The sequence below is a fragment of the Myotis daubentonii genome, chromosome 9 (assembly GCF_963259705.1).
Source record: "Myotis daubentonii chromosome 9, mMyoDau2.1, whole genome shotgun sequence".
Lineage (NCBI taxonomy): Eukaryota > Metazoa > Chordata > Mammalia > Chiroptera > Vespertilionidae > Myotis > Myotis daubentonii.
The window spans coordinates 31655111-31682689 of NC_081848.1; the positions used below are offsets into that span (position 1 = coordinate 31655111).

The window sequence follows — 27579 nt, forward strand, 5'->3', positions numbered from 1 at the left end:
AAAAGGAATATAGGGGAATGAGTCACTTCAGGAAAAAAATGAATTATGATCAAATTATAGTAGCCTGGTACACTGGAGAAGGGCAAGCATGGAAACCAGGCAGATATGAATGCAAATCCTGAACATGCCAGTTATTAGCCACTTGACCCTGGGCAAGTCATTTTACCTCTCTGAGTCTTGTCTCTTAACTGCAGAGAGGAATGATAATATAGAGCAGGAAAGGCTATGGTGAGAATTAGGGATAATGTGTGTGGAAGGCACCCTTAGTAGGTGCTCAGCAAATGCCTATTAAGGATGTAGAGTGTCCTGATGTTTCAGTCTGATTTTTGATGTTTTCCATACATGTTGTCATCTGGCCAATTAAAATGTGCATTTGTACATCCTTCCTGTGAAGTAGCTGGTTGTGGGGCTACATTGCCGCAAACCTTTTGAGCCATGATGATTAAAAATCCTTAAATACCTAAAAGCTAAGCATGTTATTATAGCATAGATGAGGGGTGGCCATTATTTATGTTTGTCCCTTGAAGGGATAGTTGTTACCCCTTGGGGGGAGGGCAGTTCCATTTTATATTTAGCTCCTCAGTGAAAGCAGTTCACCTCAGAGTCTCCAGCTGGGATAAAGTCGATGAATTTGCTGGTGGGGCTCACTGAGTCAGGGTCCAAGGCTGAGACACCTGGGGAATCGGGATGTTCCCAACATAGTTTATAGGCTAGGGAAAGGGGTCTATAGTATAGGCACCCGAAGGTTTTTCAGAGTCATGAATCAGGTCATGTCACATGGGTAATGGAACACTGATTCCATTATGGTACTCACTGTTTATCCAGTTCCCTGTTGGGAGGGCTCACTTTGTTTTCCACGGGTGGAGGCTGCACTGTTTCTCCTCTGGGATGATTTGTAATGTTTCATGATGTCTGTAGAGTTCATGTTGGCTAGAGGTTAAAACACCTTAACAGTAGTGACTTATTGATTCTATGACCTTGCACTGGAAGTGACTTACTTCTTGGGCCTTTGTTTTCTCAGCTGTAAAATGGGAGTGATAATAATTTGCTACCAAGATTATTGGGAATTTAATTAGCAAGTAAATGTAGAATCCCAAACCCATACGACATAGTAGATGCTCAAGGAATGGAAGTGTGGGCTCTCACTTACAGGTATTTCTGGAAGCTCAGAAAAGAGTGCGAAGAATACCATACTCCTTTCCTTTTGGTGATGCCCCATTTACCAACCACCTGCAACCCCCCCACCCCTAATATGGTTCAGCCTGCCTTCCTTCCTTAGGGAGAGATGAGACCTTAAAGAATGGAAACTCCGGGAGTGAGAACACAGCCATTTAGATAAACCACAAGAAGCTGAGAGCAGCTCCTAATAGCCGGGTTTGATGCGGGTGGAAGGCACCACAGCGCTGATTAAGGGAAGGGGTACAAGTGCCACAGAAGGAGAAACTTTTGGAGTTTCAGAGACAAACTTAGTTCATTGCAGTTTTATGTGGGTCAGACTTCCTGTCCTTCTCCTAGGAACTCATTTCAGCTCAAAGGGCTTGAGGGACAGAGGTACCACTGCCTGATAGCCCAAATCGTTTTCTTCATGACCCCACGTGGGCTGGTGGGTATTACCCTGTCTTCCTCAATCTGAGGCGATTGGGTTTCCAAGCCTGTGTCTCCATTGTTTGCCACATTCCTTGCATGACCTTCGGGTCTTGTGAGTCTTTTGGGTCTCGTCTGTAAATCAGAACAGAGCTGCCTCACCAGGATGTTGTGACGTTAGGTGCAATGAGGTGGGGGAGCCACTCAGCGTTTCTCGGGAAGAAAGAAAATTGGCAATTTCCAAGTGGCCTGATAATTATGTTATTATAGCATAGATGAGGGATGGTTGGGAAAGTGAGGATAAGAGTGTTAGATGAGCCCAGCTGGCATGGCTCAGTGGTTGAGCATTGACCTATGAACCAGGAGGTCACGGTTCAATTCCTGATCAGGGCCTATGCCCGGGTTGTGGGCTCAATCCCCAGTGTGTGGCATACAGGAGGCAGTCAATCAATGATTCTCTCTCATCATTGATGTTTCTATTTCTCTCTTCCTCTTTGAGGTCAATAAAAAAATGTATTTTTTTAAAAAAAAGAATGTTAGATGAACCTGGCATGCTTTGCTCATTGCATGGCGTGGGTGGTGATCACCCAGAACTGTAGCCTGAGCAGTTGTTTACTTCCTCCTTTCCTTGTCAGAAACCACTGCTTTACTCAGTATCAGGTTCCTGCAGCATTTCTCACCTATACTTTAACCTTTGGGAACTGGGTGTGTTAAGTGTATTTTGGGGCCCACACTTTTAGACTAAGTGAACTTCAATAGAATGACTCAATACCTGTCAATATTTTCTTAGCCAGGAGCCAGGGAGCACGAGGCAGCAGTGACTCGGTGTTGTAGTTTCTGAAGGAGGCTTTCTAATGGCCTCTGGGGCTGGGTTCCTTCTTTCTGTGGTGGGTGCAGTTCTGAGGGTCCGGCCTATGGAGAATGAAAGCACTGTGGGTACCGAGTATGTGCTCAACCCCTGGAAACACCTGTGCTCGCTTGGGACTCATGCACCTGCCACACAGGAAGCAGACAGGTCTGATGAACAGGGAGCAGAGAACGCGATTTCATTTAGGATGGCAAAGGGAGAACTCCAAACGCTCACAGTTCTGGTTCTGGTCAACGCCCTTGGCTAGACAGTGTTGGCTAGACTGTGGGCAGTGTTGGCACAAACTGTGGTAAAGAGCCAGTGTTTTTCTTGTGCACTTTTTAAAATTATATTTCTAATTATCACAGCATGCCTTTGGTTTTGTACTTATCTCTTTGTGAACCAGTAAAGACAGTTCATGACTGGCACTGGTCCGTGATGGCACGTCATGTCCCGCCCACCCAAGAAAAAAACGATGTAGAACATGTACATGATAATCTGCAGGCTGAGCCGGATGGGCAGGACAGAATAACAGTGTGGGGTGCTCTTCCCCTGCGGTCAGGACCCTGTCCATAAACCAGGTGTAATGTGTATGTGTCCTGCCTATGGAGGTAGCCTATTCTGGGATGAGAAGCCCCTCCTTTGTTCCTCCTGATGCAAGCTTCCCAGTTCTTTTCCTCTTCTGGTTCCTCCTCCCACCTCCTTTCCATCTCACACCCCTCAGTTGCCTGGTAGCCTCCTTTCTCCCTTGAAGCTATCTAACATGCATTCCACTCTGAGGAGTATTTGCCTTTTCAATAATGTAAGCCTATGTGGATGGGAGTTTTGAGCTTCTTTTGTGATGAGCCTATCTGTGGACAGTGCATTTGATCTTTTGTCCTTGGATGGATTGCAATCCAGTGATGTGACCATTTCATTTCTTGGAGGCCTGCCCCACAGAGTCATTTACATTGAGCTCCTAGAAGAATCTTTCTTAATCCGCCAGGCTCTTGGATTTACCCAGATCAGTTGCGATAGGAATAGTTTCACTGTGACGTCAGAGTGCCTTGTGCTTGGATGAGAATACCTGGGTAGATAAACCTAGAGGTAAACTGCAGCACCGAGTGTGGTAGCACCAAAGAAGTAAAATTTTACTTAAAAAAACAAAAGACTGTCTTGAGAGACTTGGCATAGCATATTTCCCCATTTTGTTCCCTTGAGTTATCCCTGAGCCATTTCTTCATGTGTTGATTCGTGTGTTCAGGCTTGATCGTGTGTAACGTGTGCTGGCACAGCGCTGGGCACTGGGATGAGATGCAGCGTTAGCTTCCAAGAAGCTCACCGTCCAAAGGGAGAGGTCAGCAACACACACACACACACACACACACACACACACACACACACACACACACAAAAGGAAGAAAATGACTTTCAGGACTGCTTCTGATTCTAGTCTTCTGTTAATATTTAAGCTGGAAAATACCTCAGAAGAAGGTGTATGATGTGTGCTGTTTTTTTTACCCTGTTTTAGAGAGAAAGGTTGGTTAAGGTTCAAAAGCTTTTTAAAGTTTGAAAGTTGGAGCACTTGCTGGCTGGACACAGGAGCCCATGGAGTGGCCAGGTGCCTGTGCGGGGTGAGCTAAGACTTCTGTAAAGCCCTACTGCTTCCCCACGGGTCCCTGCCACAGTACCTGACACTATTGTTTTTTCTAGTTAAGTCTTCAAAGACTTGCATTAAAATGTAGACACTTTTAGGTAGGGAATCCTAATGCCAAGCTCATAGCCTAATAGTTTAATAATCCGCTTAACAAAGTAAACAGTTTTGTGTAAGTGTTCCTTCTAGTACTGTAGAGAGTTTTTCAGGGGTGCCTGAGGGAAGAAATTATAGAGCATAGGATGTAGAACTTGGCATGCTTCACAGCTTAAAAAGCTCATCTTGTGGAATATATTGAATGAATATCTTTTATATGCTGGGCACAGTCTGCAGCCCTCCGAGAGGGATTCTAAGACCCAAAAGACACAGTATCTGGCTATAAAGAGACTATATTCTCTTATGAAAAATAAATGCATCTGTATTCGAATGTCTATTCACATGATAAATAGTGCCAGGCAGGGAGTGAATTCTTAATCCAAAGCACTGTAAGATTTGAGACGAGGAGACTCACCTCCAACTGGGCTGATACTGGAGCAGTGTCACAAAGGAGGTGAGATTTGGAGTGGACTGGGAGATGAAAGCGAGGATTTGGGCAAAAGAGAACAGAGCACGCACTTGAGGGAGGAGCTGAGGGACAGGTTGGGTGGAGGCAGCAGGGGCAGGTGACGTTTGCGGACAGTGGGCGTATAGACCACTTTGGCAGGAAGGGTCAACAGAACCAAGGGATGAAAAGCTATATTGGGAACATCTCCATTTCCTTTTTGTGAGTTCAGACTTGGTTCCATAGACCTTGAGGATTCAGGGAAAAGTGATGAGCAGAAGAGAGACAGGGTCACCATTGTGCTTTAGACAATTGCAGCTTAGTGGTGGAATGCTGAATGGCTCAGGGGAGTGGAACTCTGGAGTCAGAGGTCAGATGTGAGGTTAATATACTTGACAGAAATAAAGGAGATGCTCATACAGGTGACAGGAAGTGACAGATATAAGAGTCACTAGGAAGAAAGAACGTAACTCCAATCCTCTGGCCAAATACCACCGCTTTGCTAATGCAAGAAATAGGAGGTATAGCCTAGCCATTATGATGATTGTCTTTGGAGTCAGGGTCAGACACACTTGGTACAAATCCCCAACTCTTTCACAACTAATTTTGTGACATCGAACAAGTTACCGAACCTCTCCAAGCCCCAGTTTTCTCACAAGTAAAATGAGGTGAGGGATATATACCTCATAGGGATGTTGCAAAGATCAATTGAGAATAAGATGATTACTGTAATGATGGTTGCCCAATAAAAGACAGGCAAACATACCATTGCTCTATTCCTCAGAACTTGAGGATTACACTCTTTTTTTAATTTTTTTTAAGTTAAGCTAATCAAGTATCCAATACTTATCCCATCCCCCCCCCCCCCCATCCCAACTACAAGGTAACCCAATGAATTTTGTGTGTTTCTGGTATTTTAGTGTCAGGCCATGTGTTCTGAATGCCTCATTTCTTCCTCTCTTTTGCTTTCTGAATAGCAGGACAAAGACATTTTGTTTAAAACCTAAATAATGGGCCTCATTGTAGTTTGGCAAATAACTTGGATCTCAAGAACAAAACAAAACACGGTCACCTATCTGTTGCTGCCTTGCCTGCCACTGGCTGGCTCAGTTGGCCTTCATTTGTTCAGTCATTCACCAGTTGTGTACCAGGCACTATACAAGGCATGACAGGGATATAAGGGTAGTCGAGATACTCTTGAGGGATCTCCCAGTTTACCATGGGAGAGAATATATGTATTTGCAAGGTGAGGTTGCAGAATAGACATAAAATACATAGCTGGATAGACTTTAGTAAGAGTTTGGTTTTATCTCTGGGAAGGAGGAGACAACATGATGGTCACTCAGGACTGGGTTTTCAGGGAGCAGAGAAAGGAGAATTAGAGGCTCTGCTTATCCTTTGTTCTTGGTGAGTGGAAAGGAGGAAGGTAGCAGGAGAAGTTGGGTGTTCCATGGAGACCCTGACCATCAGCACTTGGCTCGGTTTGTCTGATTATTTCCTAAGGGAGATGATACAAAACCCTCTGAGGAACTGAACCTAAGGTCCCTCACACCACTCACTGGCTTCTTACAAGGACACTCGAGAAATTGCTTTCTAGTCCTAGCTATTGTTTGTTTGTTTTCCACTGAATGGACACTGTGAGTTCTATAAGTGACCAGATTCCTGCTTTCACGTTGGCTGCTAGAGAAGTTGATTCAAGCTTGTGCCCACCTGCTAGAAGACTAGCCTCCTATAATGTGTTTTTCTATTAGCCTTGATTCCGGCTCTGTTATAAGTTCTTATTCTTGTCCGGTTTCCTGCCCCTCCCCACCCTCTCCCTCTCCATTCATGTGATCAGATGTATGTTATATGCATCTGCCTCATCTACTGTAATTCCTTTATGGAACAATGAGGAAGGTAACAAAAGGAAGAATGGCTTCCTCAAAATTTCAGCCCGCTCCTGGGCCTAACTCTGCACAAAAATAACAGTTGAAGTGCAGAGGGAAGGAAAGGAAATGAAGCTGCAGGAACATCTAGCCCATGATTTTCATGACAATAATCTTGAGCAAGGCTTTGTAGCCTTGAGGTCAATTGCTCCCCTCCCCAGCCTCCGGTTCCTTTGCTGTGTGGTGAAAAGCCAGCACCCTCAGAGGTATTTTCCATATTCTTGACTCTGTGATGTCACCAAGAGAACTGGTGGAGTTTAACAGGGCACGTGGTTTCGGCCAATAGTGACCTCACCTCTTATGCCCGCGGCAAGGCCACTGGAACAGGAAGTCTGAGCAGGTGGTTTTCCTCCCCCTCCAGAGTCACTGTGACCCTCTTTTGCCCTTCTTACTAAATAGCCAAGGGAGTGGCTGTTCAGGAAGGAGCCTGCTCAACTCACTTTTCTCCCTTCACTCCCAACTTACTCTCACCTGGGTCTGTCCAGTCCTTCCAGCAGGGAATCATGGTCTAGAGAATCTTTCCCACTCCTCTCAACCATCTCCAGGCTTCTGACCTCCCACCCTCTTCTGGATCTGTGCGTGTCCTTGTCCCTCTTGTATATGAACAAGAACTCACCTGGCCAGCCTGGAGAGTTGGGCCGAAAGTTCTCAGTAAGTTGCCCAAATCCTTCAGCTTTCCTGCACAGAATCTCTTAGATCTGCTGTTCCTTCTGTTCCTTCTGAGTCACTTGTCTCACCTGCATCTTCTCTTTGGTGTTTGCTACCTGAGTTAGAGTAAGCACTGCTGTTGTGGCCCTGGCCTACAGAACCAGGCCCTAAAACTCTTTGGAGCTATATTTCAGCAACCATGTTTCCTCCTTGAGATCATTTGCTCATTTTTGTCTGCATCTGATGTTAGCTCCTGACTTTGAGACAAGTTCATTTCTATACGTTTAAATGGTGAACCCCTGTGCGCCTGGCACCGTGATGTAGACTTCAGGACTTCCGATGGTAGTTTAGACTTGTCTCATGCTGATCTTTCATTTCTGTTCTGCCATTTCCTTTGCTTCCCTGCTTAATCATTTCTAGGCTCAACTCCCCTTCCCTTCCTGCCAGTTTGATCTTACAAACTTCCTCTCCTATCCTGTCTTAATAGCTTTCGGCTTCAGAGGCATGATTTATGCTTCCACAAAGGGTGAGGTCTTATTCTCTGCATCATTGTTTCTTTGCAGTCCCAGCGTGGCAGATCCAGCTTCCACCATGATTGATACGTCCCAGGAAAACTCCAGGAACTCCGCTGCTTCTTCAGCTAAGGTAGACTGAGCTCAGACTTCGGAACTCTCACTTTTGGCAGGAATGCCATTTTTCTCATTTTATCAAAGCAATATGAAATAAAGAAGATTTTATAGTACCTTTTTTTGTACCAGATACAGATAATGTTTACTATTTAACATAGTAGTCACTCTTGTGGTGGGAAAGTTAATGAATACCATGTTATTGGTATATCATGTTGAAGACCCAAATTTCTTGCCCTAGGGAATAAAAAGTGTGAAGCTATTGGGGGCTGCTTGTTTTAAGCTTATGGAATGTGGCTTGTTAGTGCTGTGTGAATTCTTATTCCTATCATAACTTCCTCACTCTGTTAGAGGTCGGCTTGGGGGAGGGAATTGCCAATTTATGAACCTATAGACAGTAAACATTGATATTTAGTCTTATGTTAATTTAAAAATTCTGTTTACTGATACCCTTTTTTCATTATAATTCATAATTATAATAGTGACTATAAATACTTCAAAATATCTTGATAAGTTTCTTTTAAATCCTTATAGAAAAGGTCAATTCCAATTATATTTAGTACAGATTTCTAGCACAATGAGAGTCTCACTGGTAGAAAGAGCACTGGTGGGAACCTGCCCTTATTAGAGTTTCAGGTTTACCTTGACGGTGACCAGCTCTTTGATATATCCAGGCCTAAGTTTTCTCACCTCTGTCAAATGTGAAATATAGATTTGAATGCCTGGTTCTAGTCCAATGTAATAAGACTCTGGAATTGAGTATATTTTATATAATAATTTTATCTTTTTGTATGACATATATAGTAATGTTACCCTGATTAACCATGGTAAACATTTTTCAAACATGCCAGATAGATTTTACTGGATAAAACTATCAAGTATTGGAGCTAAGAAGCATTTGCTAACACTGAGTTGCTGTTATGACATTGAAAATGAGTTTAATAAACAATGTTTTTCCCCCAGCAAAGGAAGAATCCATTTAATAGCTCCAAGTTGCCAGAAGATCACTTATCTCAACAAACCAAAAACGAGCAGTCGAGAAATGGAAGGACTGGTTTCTTTCAGACTTCAAAAGAGGGTAAATATTATTTTTATGGACTAGATATTTTTATCTGTGTTATCTGTGAGAAGGGAAATTCTCAGAGTTCCTTTAACTAAAATAACTTTTTAGACAAGGTGGAAGGTCCTGATGGTTTTCTTATTCTGCTATGCCCATTGGTTTCCTGGCGGAGGGAAGGAAGCGGAAACTTTAGAGGCTGGAGGTTCATGCATTTCAGTCTTGGAGCCGACACTGGTGTAACCTTTATGCCTTGGGTTCCCCCTCAGTGAACTGGGAAATTCTTGGACCAGAGGCAGTCAGTCACTCATTGATACCATTTACTGGACGTCTACCATATGTAGGCACAGTTCTGTTGAAAATGTAAAGTTTGCCTTAAAAGAAAAAGGCCACTTGCCAATGTCATGATCTTCTAACCTGTAATCATGAGCCTAATCCCTCAGGAGCATTAGGTCAGGTTTGTGACTTAACTAATTTAAGTCTGCTTCTTACAGAATTTTACCATTCTCCCTAAGAGAAAATGCTAGACAAAGTAACTGTAAGAAAATTTCACAAACATTAAAGATTGGACAAAGGGTAGAAAATTAACAACTGAAAGTGAAGTTAGACCTTTCAGTTAGCCTGTTTTAATATTATTGTATTTTCTTTTTCTTTTTTTAATCCTCACCCAAGGATATGTTTTCATTGATTTTGAGAGGAAGGGAGAGACAGAGACAGAGAGAGAAAGAAGGAAATATATAGAGAGAAACATTGATCTGGGTATTTCTCAAATACCCACCCCGACCAGGCATCAAACCCAAAACCTTTTGATGGATGGGATGACATTCCAGCCAACTGAGCCACACCAGCCTTGGCAATATTACCGTTTTTTCCCCTGTCCAGTGGGAATACTTTGCATAGCATAAAATATTATACAGAAAAAAAGTCACTGGAATACATTACCTTTTTAAACATTTGACAAAACAGATTTTTGTTCTTGGTATTGAGTTTTATTTTATTTGAGTTCATTTTTCTGGTTTTCACGTATAAATTACTGAAGTGACTTCTGTGTTTTTCCTTCGCCTCGATGAGGAATTTTTTAAAATTGTTTTTTTTGTAAAAACGTTTTTATTGAGTATAAACTACCACAAAGTATGTGTGTAAATAACAGTAATCTTAAGTGTACAGTTCAATGAAGTGCATGCTTGCTAAAAAGGCTTTTTAGTTAGGTCAGCATTTATACCACATACTTTATTGTCTTTAATATTTTAATACTTTTGCTAAATATAGATAAAGTTTCTGATAGTATTTTAAATTATACATTACTCTCCACCAATAATGAAAAGAACCTAATGTGTTATAATTTTCAGGTGAATTATCAGAGTCCAAAGAAAAGTCATCTATCCTGGATATTTCAAGGCAAAAGTTAGAGAAACCAAAGCAGACTTTTCCAGGCCCTGAGAGTGGATCCCACATCAAACCTCCAATCCCTAAAGCCAGGAAAATGATCAACAAATCGCATGATCTAAAGCAGGACAATAACCAGTCCTTTCCTGGACAAAGGACAGACTCCCTGAAGGCCAGAGGGGCTCCGAGAGGGATCCTGAAGCGCAACTCCAGCTCCAGCAGCACGGACTCAGACACTGTTCGTTTCCACCAGGGCTTTGAACCCAAAAGCAAGATTGGGTCACCGGGCCTAACCATCCATGAGAGGATCTCCGAGAAGGAGCATTCTTTAGAAGACAAGTCCTCCTCCAGCGCACAGGAGCCACTGAAGCAAGTGAGGTTCTCTGCGGTGAAGGAGGAGCTCCCACCGAGTCCTGGGCTCATCCAAGGCCGGGAAGTGGGAGAGTTCAGCGTTTTAGAATCCAACAGGTTGAAGAATGGAACAGAAGATGCCGGGGACCAGAATGAGTTCTGGAAGGACCCTACGCCCTCACAGTACAGAGAGCCTTTGCCTTTACCTCGATCAGACTCAAGCCCAAGTGCATTGAAACACGAAACACATCAGCCAAAGACTTCTGGTCCTTTTCCAAGTAACGGGCAGCCTTCTCCCTCGGAAGTTTTACCTGCAAGACCACAGTCCAGTGAGAATTCACCCACCATCAGTGAACACAAAGCTAAATCGTCAGAATTATCAAGGCTTGAATCGGAATTGTCCAAAAGCCCTGCTGGTAAGAGAGTTGTCATTACCAGGTTCTAAGCACTGGCCAGTGGGCTTGGAACAGCTAGGCCGGCCAGCCTTGTAGAAGCTGCATTTGGCCTCCTGGCCATTCCAGCGGGGATTCAGGCAGATGCCGCTGGGGGATGCTTATACCTCTTCATGGGTTTGTAGGTTTTCCTCAATCACCTAATAATGAAAAGAACCGGGATAGCACAGTTCCTGGCCCATTGTGTTTTAACCTAAAAATGTAATAATATCAATTATTTAAACAAATTACTATGTGTTGAGTTATATCAAGGTTTTTATACAGGGTGAGATTTAAAGATATGCTAATAACTTTTTTATGGAGTATATATATATTATTATTACTTACCTAGTTCAAATGTCAATTACCATTTAACCCAACTTTGGTTTCTCTTTTTATCACAAGAGAAACTTCAATTTCTTATCCTCAAAGGGTAGGAAAGTAGACATTGAGCACTTACTGTGGCCTGCGCAGGGCCTCCAGCCATTTGTTCTTGTCCTTTAAAAACTCCAAAGGAACTTTCTCTTCCAGCTGGTGTGAGTTGAGAGGCAATAAGAATGCTGCCTTTCCTGCCAAATAGCTAACTAGCTCTCTCTCGAAGATTCTACAACTCTCAGGGGATGCCTCAAACTGCTTTCCCATACTTATATGATTACTTCATAATTCTTATGCTTTAAAAAACAGAAACACTGGTGAAAATCATTCTGTGTACTCTCACCCATCTTCAATAAGTCTTCATCTAACCCTGTGATTATTTCTCTCTTTTTTAAAATATATTTTTATTGACTTCAGAGAGGAAGGGAGAGAGAGAAAGAGATAGAAACATCAATGTGAGAGAGAATCGTTGATCAGCTGCCTCCTGCACGCCCCATACTGGAGATCAAGCCCATAACCCGGGCATGTGCCCTTGACCGGAATCGAACCTGGGACAGTCCTCTATTCTGTCCACTGAGCTCAACTGGCCAGGGCTGTGATTATTTCTTTATTGTCAGGAATACTTACAGTAACAACAGTCAAGTTTCTAACCCGTCAGCTCACACTCTTCCTTATTAGTCAGTATTAAGTTAACCCCGAGTCACTTTTGCTCAGCTCTACAGTTTTCATAGTTGTTCAGAAAACTACTTTTTAAAGGTCAAAGCATTTTCACCACCCCTACCCCTGGACATTTAAAATCATTTGAACAGAACAGAATTTTTTAAATTAAAAACTCAACAGGTGCTTCTTCAAGAAATAAAGGCATTCATATTAAAGGAAATTATGAAAGTTTGAGTAATTATTAGCAAATAATTGGATGACACTTACTTAAATGTTTGTTCAAAGGATGAAGGATATTTCTTTGGTAATATTTTCCACTATTATAATCCATAGAAGAAATATGGTAAACCTTTTCTGTTTTTCAGACTGCACCTGCTTTCAAAGAATATCTTTGACATTTTGTATTAACTACTTATTTGTGCTTTCTGACTTTTAAATAGAAACCTACCATGAACATTGGGGGAAGCCATCATCAGTTTGACAGGCCTTCTGGCCTCAGAGCTTATAAACAAAGTCCTGCTTTTCTCCTGCTTACCACAAAAATATAAAGTGAAAAATGGAGCATAAAAAGAATCAGGAGAAAAAAAAAAGTAAAATCTCTGTAAATTATAAGGGTTTGACTTTAGCTCTGAGCTTCAGGAAGTAAACACCACACTCATCCTGGAGAAAACACAAAACAAAAGAATTCCTTAGAGGAAACAAAACATTACCTGGCATCCAATTTTTATAATAACTGTTCTTATTTTAAAAGTAATAAGCTTTCATTGTAAAACATTTTAAAAGGAGGAATGCCCTAGGATGGACAGAGCCAGCAGCTGATAAATAGTGCAGTACCTCAATAGCTAAAATATATGGGATCCAGAAATGAAGGGATAGAAGCAATATTGGCTCCTCTTACCATCACTCCCTGTAACTCACTTTATTTAAAAAATAAAGAAGAAAAAATGCACACAGAATAAAACAAATATCACCTGTGATGTCATTACCCATTATTTGAACTATTGCTAACATTTTTTTTGTAGAGCCTTTCAATAATTTTCAGGCATGAATACAATTTTTAATTATGTTTATACTGCCTCGACTTCTTTTTTCAGCAACAGTGTATTACAAGTATTTTTTCATCTTTAAGTACTTTTCTGTTAAACAGACTAACAGAATTTGTATAGATTTCTCAAATAAACTTCACAATTATTACTATATTTAATAGTGCAAAGTGTAGGTAAAGAAGCAAACCAATACCTACTATGTGCCAATTACTGTATAAGACTTTGGTTTTTTTAAAAATATTTAACCAGAGTTGATGAATAAAAATATAATTTTGTTAACTAATATGCCCTCTAGTGCATTTAAATGTAGCTGACTTCATAAAAATTCAGCTCACATAATCTTCAGGAACAAGTATTACTTAGCGTAGCATCGATAAGGAAGAGGGGAAAAGGCAGAAGCACCTGAATCTTAACTAAAGAGGAAGAATGTCTGAGTTCCCTTATCTAAATGTACCCTGTGCCCTGTGATTAAAGCTCAGCAAGGACTCTCTCTGCTTTTTTGATGGCTTAGAAAGAAGTTAAATATTTTTCTCTAGCATCTTAGCCATTGGTTAGCCAACATCAGGTAGAGATCACATTCTCCATCAGTCCTCATTTTAGTTTATTTGGCTCATAAAAACTACTTGTAAGTCACAAATTATAGGAGGGGATAATGAAAGGGAATTGGGGATAATGAAAGGGAATCTTGAGATCCTGGTCCTAAAACTCCAGCGTGTAAGACGGTGGCAGGGATAGTTATTAGTAAAGATTCCTGGGCCCCATCTTCAGAGATTCTGGTTTAATAGATCAGGAGTGTGACCCAGGAGTGCAAATAGCTTCATCATTGCATTCTACTATTCTGGAGGGAACTCATTGTTTAATCTTCCTTGAAAGTTGTTTTTCCAACTCTTGAAATCTCCTAAGTCTATGTTCCTCAAACTTGGGTATAAATCCTCCAGGGTTTATGAGTGTGCTAGTGGATAGGTGCGGTCATAAAACCAACATGGTGTATCTTCCTGGAAGGTCAGTTTTATGAAAAGATTTGAAAGTGAGAGAAAATGAATATATAAAATGTAACATGGAGCAGAATACAAAATTTACATGAGTTTTTAAAATAAACCAAAGACTTCAAAGAAATTTTCCCACTTTGGTGTATACCCCATACTTTCAGGAGTCTACATGTCTCTTCTTTCACTGTGTCAGAGGGCATCTTTGGCAGAATATTTTAATTAGTAAGGTTTACATTATAACCCCCGCAGAAGGCTGATATAAAAAGCTAGTAGTGTGGAGCATGTAAATACATAGTGCCTTTTTTAAAGATACTGTGGTTGGTTGAATAATAATTCTTTAAGCATTCTCTTTTCTTATTTAGAAAAGCATTTCTCTGTTGCAGATGAATGGTCTCATGTTGAGCCTGAGCCTTCTCAGGTGCCAGATCGCAGCTCTAGAGACCATCAGCAAGGTAAGCCTCCTCTTCTCAAGGCCCTAAAAGCTAAGACATTCTCACGCTCTGGTCCACATGCCACTGAGATAAGGAAGACAACTGATGATTCCATATCTAAAGTCCTAGACTGGTTTAACCGAAGTTCTCATTTAGATGACAATAAGTCACCTCTCCAACATCCCCAAGGAATAGAGCCCAAAGAAAAAGCAGACTCAAAATCACAGGCTGCTATTGCCTTGGTGACAGATGACATCAGTCTAAAAGACAATGGCTCAAAGGCTCTGCTCTCCACCAAAGTTGAATTGACGCCTATGGGGTCTGATTCGATGTTCTGGGCAGAGGGACATGTGCTGCCTCCTGGAAATTGCCAAGATAGTAATGTGGATATAAATCCCAAATCTATTCATTTGTCCCAACAAGGCAAGGAATGTCCAGGCATATTGCAACCATTTGAAATTTACAGTCCAAATCAAGGGAGTAAAACTATGGACTATAGCCAAGCTTCAAAAAACAGAGAGGCAGGAAATGGGATACCTCACCAAACCAGTAACTATCCCTACAGTGCTCTCAATAAATGTGATGCAGCAGACCAAGTTCCATGCAACATTAAGGATGTTGGCAGCTTAGGTGAAGAGCCCAAGCTTCGTATTTATGAAAAAGAGAGAGGAAACTCAGAGGTGAATTTTGACTCTGCAAAAATTGTCAAAGAACCAAGTTCAAAAGACAACACGAAGGCAGGGGGAGAGAGTAAAGGAGGAGATACTTATATCCCGAAAGCTTCGGTAGAGCCAGGGAATATTGAGTTGCTCCCTGGAGCTGCCAGCAACAAGTCTCCTTGGAAGAAGCCTGAGGTCCAACTACCACAAGAAGCTGGTGAGGTTCCCAAGGACCAAGTGCAAAGAGAGACGTACAAAAGAGTGAGTGACAGAATATCCTTTTGGGAAGGTGAGAAGGCTGCAGCCAGATTCACTCAGAAGGAACCCACATCTTCACACAGTCAGAGACAACCTTCTGCTAAAGCCTATCAGCCTGGGAGGTCCATGGACAATATATCTACAGGCCAGAATGAATATAAGCAGGTCACTGCCAAAAAAGTGGTCCTAGATGAGGATGGCCAAGTAGCTCATATCTCCAGTTTTTATTCCTTAAATAAACCTGAAGAGACCAGAGCCCAAATATCAGGTCCATCCAAAAATTACCGTTCTGCTGACCAATCAGATAAAGTGTCTCTGTTTCAGAATAAGATAAATGAGCCTGTAAAAAGACCGCCAGTTGCGGACTGTTCGCATTCTGGAAGAGACATCTCTTTGCCGGTACTGCAGCATCCTTCAAATGCCGGGAGTGAAATACATGCTTCTTTGGAGAAAGACAGATCTCTAATTGCTGAATCAAATCCCAACTTTAAAGTTATGTCCCTAAAAGACAGAATGGATGAACCCAGTACAGAACAGGTTTATAATCACTCTCAATTTGAGAATTTGAGAAAGTTTTGGGACTTAGGAGCCAACTCAAACATTCAGGATAATGTTGAGAAAAATACCACCAAAACAAGCCAAAAAGATTCTGTGCCTTTTAACAGCCAGAAACACAAAGAACCCCATGACCTCAAATCATCAGGAGAAAATGCCCATGAAATCGAGACATTTCTAAGCCCCCCAAAAGTTCCATCAACAGAGGAAACAGAGGGAATAAATTCAAAGTGCACACTCGAGGTATTACCGCATGAAAGCACATTTCCATTGAAACCATCCACAAAGTCCACTCATCAGTTGCCAGGAAATGAGTCATCAAAAGAAAATGTGCAAAAGAATATGGAATGGTTGGTTACACCAGTGTTCAAGGAAGAAAAGGATTGCTCAGACCAAGAGGTTCAAGAATCCATAGTGAAAACACATGTTTTGTCTAAAGACTACAAAGACACTTTTAATGACAGCTTACAGAAGCTACTTTCAGAAGCTTCATCACCAGCAATCCCACCTTCTGGTGAAAAAGTTCACGGAAAACAAGTGCTTGAACCAGGTGCTTCTGAAAATAGGACATGGCCTCAGAAGATAGATACTGAGGAAGCAGCCAAAGGACCTCAGGACATCATTAATGAGCAGGTAGACAAAACAGTAGCTCCTCCGAAGGTCAAACCAAGCACTTGGGCTGCCAGTCTAGATAAACTCCTGAAGGAAGGAACTGGGACTTTACCCTCTCCCTTGCAAACTAAGTTGGAACCCATCACCCCTCGGATCAACTCTGAGCCTGGAGAAAAGAGAGTTTTTGAAAAAGGTGTAGAACACAGTCACAACTCATCAGCCCACCAGAGAGAGATCATAGCTCCTTTTCCAGGGGGGCAAGAAACTCTCGGAAAGACAGCTCTCCCCCAGCAAGCGGAAAGTGGTGAGTACCAGCTAAACTCGGAAAACTTCTTTCAGATGGTTGCAGGAGGTTCTCACCCAGTGAACGAACCTCCCCATCTTCACAGAAAGGGTTCTTTGGGAATTGAAGCCAAATCTCCCCAAGATATGCCTTCTTCTAGCGATGCTCATCTTGCTCCCCAGGATATGGCACTACCTCTGCAAAGAGAAGTTTCAGAGACTGTGGAAAAAGTCATTGTTCCACCCAGATCTGCCTTGAATGATGTAAATGTTGTGTTGCAAAAGCTGCTTAGGGAAGCTACGTTGAGTTATCCGGTTGGGAGGGAAGTCGTTCCTGGAGAAGTAAAAGCAGAATTTCCGGAAGGCGTACAAGCAGCAGGTAGCCTCCAAAGTTCTCCCGGAGTTATCCCACCATCGGCTGCAGTGGACATTACAATCCCAGACAGAAAGGATGCTGACTCCTTCAATGTAGCAGCTCCTGATAAAACTCATGGCATTGCCTCTCATTTAGCTGCCCCAGTGACTCTTTCAGAACAAATCCCTCGCTCATTTGGCTCCACTGTCGCTCAGTACAGTAAGGAGTCACCTCAGGAAGTGACAGAAATTGTCAGGGAGACAATTATTCGACCTAAATCAGAGCCCCTTGAACTCAGGGCCGGCTTAGAGAAACTGCTGAAGGAAGCAACTGAGACTCTCTCCTCAAAATCTGAAAGCAACACAGGGATGCCCTCTCCATCCAAGTTAATAGGTTGTACTGAGGTGCCCAGGCCAGACGCTTCTGGATTCCATCCCGAGGAAATAAAAGAAACAGTGCAAAAGGCTGAGGCTCCAGCAATAACTGAGAGCGCTTTTGATATTGGTTTTGAGAAACTCCTTAGAGAAACATCTGAAACTCCTCCTTATGAGCCCCGGGTGTCAGGGGAGGAAGGAACTCCCAAGAAGGAGACCTCTGAGTCAGGGCAAGCCAGGTTTCTGGGGAGAACCCAAGAGGCCCCTGAAATGAAGCTTAAGAGCAATGTTTTCAAATCTCCAGTCAACCCACAGGATAAAGGGTTGAGAGGAGAAGCTGTGAGTGATTTGTCAATAGATGTCGGTGGTTATGAGAGTGGAGCTGAGGTCCCTGGAACCCTTTCTGTGGACCATGAAATAGGGATCATTGAAACTACAAAGCCCCCAGAGTCCGGGGAGAGTGAAACTGAAGTTGCCAGGGTTCGAGAAGGGGCTTTTCAGGAGCCTGGCTGCGGAGAGGGTCCCGACACAATTAGTGTGTCCAGAAATAGGCAACCTGTTCCTCTCCTGACCAACAAGGAAAACTCTACAAAGACAAGTAAAGTCGAACTGATTCTGGAATCACCTTACAAGAGACAAGAGGAAGAGAAAGAAGGTGTCTCTGACTCTGATTTTTCAGATGGAAACATCGGTTCTAATGCGGAAAGCTGGAGAAATACCTCCAGTGAGCATTTTGACATTTTTAACCCATTGGTTACTTAGTTGATTTATGGAATGACGATGTAAAGGATGATAGCGCTTCCTAAATTGGAATTGATTTGCCACTCCCAAAAGTGCTAAATTCTTCTTATCACTTCAGTTCTCCCTAGCCTTTCTTCATAAAAACTACATTTCCTTTTATAATCTTTAATCAAATAAATTATATACAGATAGTTTTGCCCACAGGGTAGTGTTTTAAAATTTTACTTTATTCTCATGAATCAACAATAGAACTTTTAAGTTTCAAAAATATTTTTAAAGAATTGGGGGGGGGGGGTAGAAGCTACCTCTAACATTCAAGCTAGTTTTCCTCCTGGAAGTAATTAGAATTTCTTCCATAATTGGCAATCCAAACAGAGATCTCTACTAAGATTTGTGGCAAGAAATTGCCACAGATGAGCACAAATTTCCCTTTTCGGAGCAATAGTTTCCCACCGTAGTGGCTAAATACCAGGAACCAAGTGCAAGTTGGAACTTTCTTTTCCTCAGATACTTTGTGCTGAGGTTTTTTGTTGCCACGCTCTCCCTCTCGTTTTCAATTATCTTCAGCATCTTCCCGTTCTAGAGTATGACTTTGGTCAAATGACTTCCCTTGGTCCCACACAAGGGCATTGCCTGGCCTGATGAATTTCTTTGGCTCCAACCTTGGCTAAGTGGATGAAGATCTTAATCGATTGCCACATTCATCTAAGGGTAATTGTGGGTATTGGTTTCAGCCAGGCAATAAAACATAGGGTTGTCTCAGTTTTGCTCTTCTGATCAACACAGGCGTTTTGGCCAAGAAACCCAGGAGCAAATAGGAATGAGAAGTTACCTGATTAGAGTAAATGAAGTGATAACGGATGCTCCCTAGCGGGAGATGTTAACGAAAGCTGCACATGTAACGTTGATCACCTTCCTAGTCGTTTAATAGGATTTGTCATTTTCTAGCTCCCTTCAGTCTCAGAATAAATAAGCTTTGCTGAGTGGCTGACTTGTAAGGTTTAGGCTCCTTGGCAAGTAGCCACAGGGCCTTTTGAAAACTGACCAAAGAATCCATCTTTAGCCCTAATTTATCAAGTTGAATCTGCTCTAACAAATGTTTCTGGTAAGAGAAGGGAAGTGAAATACCAGTCTCTGAAACCAGACATGTGCAGGAGTGTAAGTCAGCATGTTAAATCGGAAGAAGACTTTTACTAAACTACCCCCAATGAGTTTCTACGGTAAACTCATCCATAGGAGGGGGAGAGCTTATACAATTGCACTGATGTTGGAGACTGTTGCCTAGGCAGTGGTCAGCAAACTGCGGCTCACAAGCCACATGCGGCTCTTTGGCCCCTTGAGTGTGGCTCTTCCACAAAATACCACGTGCGGGCACATATGTACAGTGCGATTGAAACTTCGTGGCCCATGCGCAGAAATCGGTATTTTGTGGAAGAGCCACACTCAAGGGGCCAAAGAGCCGCATGTGGCTCGCGAGCCACAGTTTGCCAACCACTGGCCTAGTGTTTAGAGTACACCAGCATAACTGGCTGAACAGCAAAACGCCAATCTACAAATGAAATAACAATATTAAACAATGTCCTGGACAGAACCCAGAGAAGTTACTTTAAAATTGTAAGTGATGTAAGAGGTACAAAAAGGTATAGCTGTAGTTTTATGTTTTAAAACAAGTAGGTGGAGTAAGGTGAGAGTAGAGGGGAACCTGGCTACAAAGGCACCACAATTTTGGTGAACAGCCTGACACCTTTGACTTGTGGTTCAGCTCTCAGCTAACCAATACCTCTATGTGCTCCTTGGGGGAAGGGAGGTGAGGGGGAGTTTGTGCTCAGATACTTTTGGAAATGCTGGGAGACTGCACATTATTCGCATTAAAGTCTCCAAGAAGGTCTGTAATGAGAACCCTTTTAAATTTGAACACAAAGCATCCCAAGTCTAATTCCTCTTAGAATCCATTTGCTGTAGAATGCCTATTAACATTGGGCGGAACTGGGATGCATTTCCGTAAAGTGTTGTCTAGAGAAATGGTTCCAAATTTATTGATTCATTAATGGAACTAGTCATTGCTTTAGCAAACATTTTTGAAGTGCCTCTTGCCAACCGCTTGTGTAGGCCAATGAGAATATAGCAGTGATAAATGACAGTATGCAGATAGGGGTCATCCATGATGGAGTTTTTATTATCAAAATAGAACAATTAAGGACTGTCTAGAGAGATTTCTTGTAAGGTTATATGTACTTAGTTATATATATACTGAGGTTATGCCCTTTTTCTTTCCTTTGGTCCTCCTTTTATAAAGAAAAGGCATTAGTAGGTGATAGAGCCACAACCACCCCCCTTTTAAAATGCCTTAGTAAAATAAAAAGTTGACTGTCTCATGTCATTTTCCAGTATTTTGATGGAAATTTTATGAGCTCATGAAACCCCAAAAGCCTACATCTGTTGATCTGGAGAATTCAGCCATCTGTATATTCGATTATACACAGATGTTAAACATCTGGATCCTGCCTTCTATGGTTTTCAGCTAATTTTTTTAATGCTTCCAAAACCATTTTGTGGCTATCTTCAAAAGCTAGAAATGAAGTGGAAAGATTCAAAGCCTGGCACAGAACAAATCATGTGCCTAAAATAGAGGTGTGGAAGGCTAGGAGATCACATTTCTACTAATGCGGCAGTCTTGTTTCTGAATGATTTATGTTTGCAAATATTTTTTGACCAAGAACATTGTTTTTTTTAAGGACCTCCTATTCATGAAGAAGTTTTCTTCTGTGAAGTGCTCCACAGAGGAAACAAAAGTATAGAGGCTTATGGCATAATGCCTCCTTTTAACCTACCATTTCCATATCCATTGGTTATTAAGAGTTTGGTGGTGTGTTTTTTTGTATTGTGCAGTGTTCATCGGTTTTGTCTTACAACAGGTTCAGAGGAAGAACCCAGTCCTGTTTTGAAAACTTTGGAAAGGAATGCTGCTAGGAAAATGCCTTCCAAAAGTCTAGAAGACATTTCATCAGATTCATCAAGTGAGAATACAGTTTGCGCCACTGTCCGTGCCCCCATCTAAGCTTAAAAATGCATATGTGCTCCTCTGTGGCCTCACTGCATGCTGTTGTGCACTGGAACCCCTAAGGGGGGCTTAACAGATGAGAATGACCTTCCCAAGTGAGCCGAAGAGGCTGGAACTTGGCCTTTAAAGTAATGCATGACGTTTGCTTACTGGAACACCAGGTTTCCTTGCATTGAAGAATCCCAGTTTGAGTGTTTACTCAAGTAGAGTGAGTTTTAAAAGATAGTAGTAGCTAGTGATTCTAGTAGTAATAACTAACATTTATTGAGTAGTGTGTGCCAAGACTTGGCTAAGCGTTTTATATGCATTATTTTATTTATCTGGCATGAGTAAACCCTGTGAGGGATAAGTTGTTATCCCTATTTTATAGATGAGGACAATGAAACTCAGAGAGGTAAAGTAACTTGCATACTATCACACAGCAGAGCTAGGACCCAAAATCAACAACAGAATGTGGTCAAGAGCATTTATGACAGTGTTGGATGTCAGATGAATTTGGCATGATATGAAGATGAATTAGTCCCTAGCTTTAAGGACTTTCCTTTCCCTTTTATCCCTTCTTTCATGCGTTTTTTTTGACACTGGAACGATAAGCCCAAAGACTCCCTGACACGCAACACTTGAGGCATACTGTTCCCCACTTGCTGCCGCTTTAATGGGTGAAGGATGTGTTGAGGACTAACATAGCACATAATGAATAGAGGGACTTGTGAGCCAGACAAAAGGATGTAGAAACGATGACTTCTAAGGGTTTTGTTCTTATTGTTATTAAGCTAAAATACATCCTCAGGATTACAGATGGTCATGAGAAAATTTATTGAGTGAAAGTTAACCATTGTCAAATTCATATGATCAAAAGTGAACCATTGTCATGTTCAGAATACTTTTTATGCATCTGCAATTGAGACTAAGAGGTCAGAATTTTAAAAGGAAAAGAAAAAGGGGGAGGGAGGGTTGGGAAACACTCCACTAAACAACTTCTAAAATTCAGAGATTCCCAGGGCTCCGAAGGCAGTATTCCCAATTTGGCATGCAGTCCTAACCCTGCCAAAGATCTTGGAATCTCAGGGTTGGAAGGGACCTTGAAGGCCACCCATTCCAAACTCCCCCCAATCCAGGAATTCCCTCCAAAGCCTCCTCAACAGGTGGCCAACCCCCACATCCGCCTGAATGCTTGCAGAGAAGGCAGTCCGATCCTTTGTTAGTTACAGCCCTGATTATTCTTCCGGATGTTGGTGATTGGGCCTGAGGAGAGGGGGGAAAAAAAACAAAACAACTTAGCAACAATTGTTCAATTTGGCAAACTTCTTATTTATGAAACACGGGGCTATTTCCATGGTGCAGCTGTAAAGTGCTCAGGAATGTGTAGGGTTAAGAAAAAAAATGATCATCAGCGGACGGGTATTCTTGCGCGCTCCCTTCCAAATGCCGATACCCACACTCACTGTCGCCTGCCAAGATTCCACTTAGCAGCTGGTCCCCAGTCACATCTCTTCAGTTGCCTTCCCCAGCAGGGCTCCCAGGGGCGTACACAAATGGTGATGCGGGCACAGAAATGCTTGTTAGTGACCGTGCTCTTGGGAAGGTGTGAGTCGTGGCCAGCATCGTACCCTTTCTAGAAGAATAGAGAGGCTTGTTGCAGCCCCGTGCTTTCTCCTGCTGCCCTCCGATTGCTTGCTCCGAACTAACCTCCTAACCCGCGGGAGTCCGTGCGCAGCCGTGTGCTGATGTAAGCTGCATCGGAGCTGAAACGGGAGCTCCCGCTATGGCACTGGCTCAAGCAGCTCATCTACAGAGAAAGTATTTTGGGAGAGACATCTTGGTTGCACCCCTCACTGCATCTTGACTAATTGCTTCCAACTCCCGGGGCTTTCGGGGACAATCTCATTGTTCTTTCTCGCCAAGGGTCAGCCGTGTTAACCGTGTGTTAATTTCTCCTGAACAGATCAAGCAAAAATAGATAATCTGCCAGAAGAATTAGTGCGTAGTGCTGAAGATGGTAAATATCTTTATGTATCTGCATGTCTGTCTGTGTGTTAGGTTTTGGGTGGTTTGGGCAGTCACCGGGACACAGCTGTTGGATAAAATAGATACGTCATTTGCCACTCTGTGATGAATGGTGCCTAAGTTATTGTACAACGGTTCTGACTGGGTACGAACTGTTTGTATTCCTGAGGCTTCTCCTGGGGATAAGCATTGTGAGGATCGCCTCGGAGACCCTTGGGAAGCCAGGGTTTCTATAAATAGGAAATTGTATTTCCATGGGTAGGAGCTGATTTTTGCTACTCTGACCTGCAAAACTCCCTTTGAAGGCAGGAAGGACACAGTGGGTTCCTGCGTTAAATTATTCTTGTATTTGATTCTTATGTCTCAGCATATAGATCTTCCTGGGCATACCCAGGAAAGCTTTAAATTCTAAGGAAAGGGTCCCAGAACAAAAGTGGGGATCCTGCCTCCCTTCATGTAAATAACTGCGAATAGATGGAGGGTAATAGTAACTGATTCTGGAGTCAGAAGATTTCGAAGTTTGTCAGTGGGTCAGGTATTATTTGGTTCAGTTATAAAATGAATAGGGCAATAATGCCTTACTGGGAGTGGGGGGATGGAAATGAGTTTGATATTTATAGTTCAGCATTGATGCGAATGTATAATTTACCTTTGTATGCTGGAATTTTGTTTTCTAAATTGCCTTCACTATAATAATAAAAATGTATATTCACTGAGCTCTCCCATATAAAAGCAGCAAGAGCTCCTCAGAGGTCATTTCTTACTTTTATGTAACAGACTTGGCTTTCTCATTTTATGTTTACAACAACCTCATTGAAATAGGTGGGGGAGGGCCCTGGGCAGTGTGGCTCAGTTGGTTGGGCATCCTTCCGTGCACCGAAAGGTTGCAGGTTCAATTCCCAGTCAGGGTACATGTGGGCTCGATCTCTGGGAGGGGGTGTGCAGGAGTCAGCCAATTGCTGTTCCTCTCTCCCTCTCCCTTTCTATCTCTCTCTAAAAATTAATTTAAAAATCTATTTTAAAAAGAAAGAAGTAGGTGGGGCAGGGGGTTTAATCTTTGTTTTACAGCTAAGAAAAGCTCTGAGGAAGTAAGTGACTTGTCTAAGATCCTGTAGCTAGTCAGTCAGTGGGAGCGTAGGGACTAGAATCTTGGCTTCCTTACTCCTAGTCCAGTGCTCTTTCCATTTTAAAAGGTGTGGCTTAGTGAACTGAGGAAAGACTCTAAACAGCTCCAATGCTGGATGCAGGACTTTTAGTTGAACAGGAGACATTAAAGAGGCTAACGAGGAGTCACACTGGGGAACGGATGAAAGCAAGCTGAATGTCTGTCCGCTGTATTCTGCAATCTCAGCCATGAAGCTGACATTTGAGCTTTACTTTCATGTCTCTTTTAATAAATGGTATTTATTCTCGATGTCGCTCTTCTGAGCAGATCAAAAAGCATATCAGGAACCAGATACAAATGATCGCATACCAGGAAGTGAGTAGCAGGTTTTTTTCTCACAAATGACTAAATGTTGCCACTGTACCTGGTGTTAAATATACTGAAATGACTAACCCCATTAATAGCACAGCTTTATTATTGGTACTAAACTCTTGCAGCTTAAAAAAACTATTTCATTCTGGCAAGGGTGGTATTAAAAACATTTTACTACTATCTGTTTTGAAAGATTAATTGGTGGTCCTACTGAGAAAGAGTTATATATTTTAAAAAATTATTATATATATGTTAATGCCGGATATTACCCTTTCGCTATTCTCTCTGCTCTTTCTGTCTTTTTTTTCTTTCTCTTTTTTTCTTCTTATTTTTTCTTCTTTCTTTCTTTACAAACCCTTGTGTCGAGGTTCTTTGTGTCTTTGCTTAAAATGAAGTTGGCACCTTCCAACATCACTTGGCTTTTATTTTGCAGAATGATCTTGAGTATTGGATCTCTGTGGCCTTTACACAAGACTATAGAGATGAACCAATTTATAATTTATTTGGATCGAAGAAAGAACTGTACTTGACAGTTAGTACATCGTATGGTTGTATGCCTCTCTATATACCTGTGGAAGCAAATTTTATGATGTCTAGGATTTAAGCTCCGAGGTTTAAAACTGGATGCAAATAGTATATATTCAACATGTAAATCAAGTGACCATCTGAATCTTTTTAAAAAAATCTTTATTTTTGAGAGTATTACAGATGCCCCCCCCCTTACTCCTCTCCACCCAGTTCCCGCCCTGCCCCAGGCCTTCACCAACCTAGCCTCTGTGTTCATAGGTTATGCATATATGTATTTAAGATCTTTGATTAAACTCTTCCCGCTGCCCCTCCTCCCTCCCTCTGAGATTCATTGGTCAGTATGTTCCATGTTTCCATGCCTCTGATTCTATTTCATTCATCAGTTTATTTTGTTTATTAGATTCGTGTTCATTTATTTTGATTTTTAGATTCAATTGTTGATAGGTATGTATTTACTGCCATTTTATTATTCATATTTTTAATCTTTTTTCTTCTGTTATTCCTCTTCTTAAAGAATACCCTTCAAAATTTCACGTAATACTGGTTTGGTGGTGATGAGCTCCTTTAACTTTTTCTTAGCTGTGAAGCTCTTTATCTGACCTTCAATTCTAAATGATAGCTTTGCTGGGTAGAATAATCTTGGTTATGGGTCCTTGCTCTTCATCACTTTGAATATTTCTTGCCACTCCCTTCTGGCCTGCAAGGGTTCTGTTGAGAAATCAGCTGATAGTCATATGGATGCTCCCGTGTATGTAACTAACTGCTTTTAAGATTCTCTCTTTGTCTTTAACCCTTGGTATTTTCATTATGATGTGTCTTGGTGTGGGCTACTTTGTGTTTCTCTGGGAGTCTCTGTGCTTCCTGGACTTGTAAGTCTATTTCTTTTACCAGGTAGGGGGAGTTTTCTGTCATTATTTCTTCAAATGGGTTTTCAATATCTTACTCTCTCCCTTCTCCTTCTGGCATCCCCATAATGCGAATGTTGGTACACTTGAAGTTGTTCCAGAGGCTCCTTACACTATCTTCATATTTTTGGATTCTTTTTGCTCTTCTGATTGGGTGTTTTTTGCTTCCTCATAGTCCAAATTGTTGATTTGATTCTTGCAATCTTCTACTGTTGAATCCCTGTAAATTATTCTTTATTTCATTTAATGTGTGCTTAATTTCTGACTGGTCTTTTTTCATATCTTTGAAATTCTCCCTAAGATCCTTGAAAGTCTCACTAAGTCCCTTGAAGCTCTCATTAAGATCCTTGAGCAAGCTTATAACCATTGTTTTAAACTCTGTATCCAGTAGTTTCTTTGCTTCCATTTATTTCATTTATGACATGTTTCGCTGTCTCCACATTTTGGCTGCTTCTCTGTGCTTGTTTCTATGTATTAGGTAGAACTGCTATGTCTCCTGGAATTAGGAGAGTAGCCTTGTGTAGTAACTGTCCTGTATGGCCCAGTGGCTTAGCCTCCCCAGTCACCTGAGCTAGGCACTCTAGGTGCACCCCTGTGTGGGCTGTGTGCAGTCTTGTTGTAGTTGAGCCTTGATTGCTGTTGGTGTCACTGGGAGGACTTGACCTCCAAGAAAAGTTGTTTGTGGATGTGTAGAGCTGTAATCTGGTATGGCCTGAAGCTGTCCACAGGGTGAACTGGCTCTGAAGCCTTCCGGAAGTTGCAAAGTCAGTTGCTGCCTGGGGCCACCCGGTAGGAACTACAGAGAGATCTGCAGATGCCTGCTATTTGTATTCGACTTAGAAATGCCCAGACAAAGCCCAGCTGTGAAGCAGGGCAGGCTGGTGCTAGTGCAGGGTCTTGGGTTTCTTATTGATAGGTTTGGGGCATGCTGATGCTTGCTGATGCTTATTTGAGAGATTTTAGAAAATACTGAAGCCTAAGCCAGGACAGACCATTCATATGGAAAAGAAGCTGAAAACAGCTTGGGTGGAGCTGCAAATTGGATGGGGCTGGGTCTCAGGAAATCAGTAGGGCGGAGTGAACATTGAGGTCCACAATGTGGGCCACGCTGTTGGAAACTTAGATATGGCTGCAGGTCAGCTCTGCAATGAGGGAGCTGTCAGCATAGGAACACTAACCCCTGCTAGCACCTCTGTCTGGGAGAAAGCTGCCCCTGAGTTCCTGCCACAATGTCC

The 27579-nt window shown here is 42.1% G+C and overlaps 1 protein-coding gene across 15 annotated transcripts in view; it reads left to right on the forward strand.

Annotated features, from left to right (window-relative positions):
* SYTL2 (synaptotagmin like 2) overlaps positions 1 to 27579 on the forward strand; it is a 115644-nt gene that overhangs the window by 63781 nt on the left and 24284 nt on the right. For 4 of the 15 annotated variants that reach the window (XM_059708236.1, XM_059708241.1, XM_059708240.1 and 1 more), the window contains exons 5-11: positions 7742 to 7823; positions 8768 to 8882; positions 10211 to 11014; positions 14483 to 14551; positions 21282 to 21383; positions 23373 to 23426; positions 24867 to 24914. In XM_059708236.1, coding sequence (XP_059564219.1) covers positions 7742 to 7823; positions 8768 to 8882; positions 10211 to 11014; positions 14483 to 14551; positions 21282 to 21383; positions 23373 to 23426; positions 24867 to 24914 — 1274 coding nt within the window. Of the gene's footprint in view, positions 1 to 7741; positions 7824 to 8767; positions 8883 to 10210; positions 11015 to 14482; positions 18350 to 21281; positions 21384 to 23372; positions 23427 to 24866; positions 24915 to 27579 lie in introns of all 15 variants that reach the window. The other 11 variants (XM_059708229.1, XM_059708232.1, XM_059708231.1 and 8 more) reach the window with 6 other exon arrangements.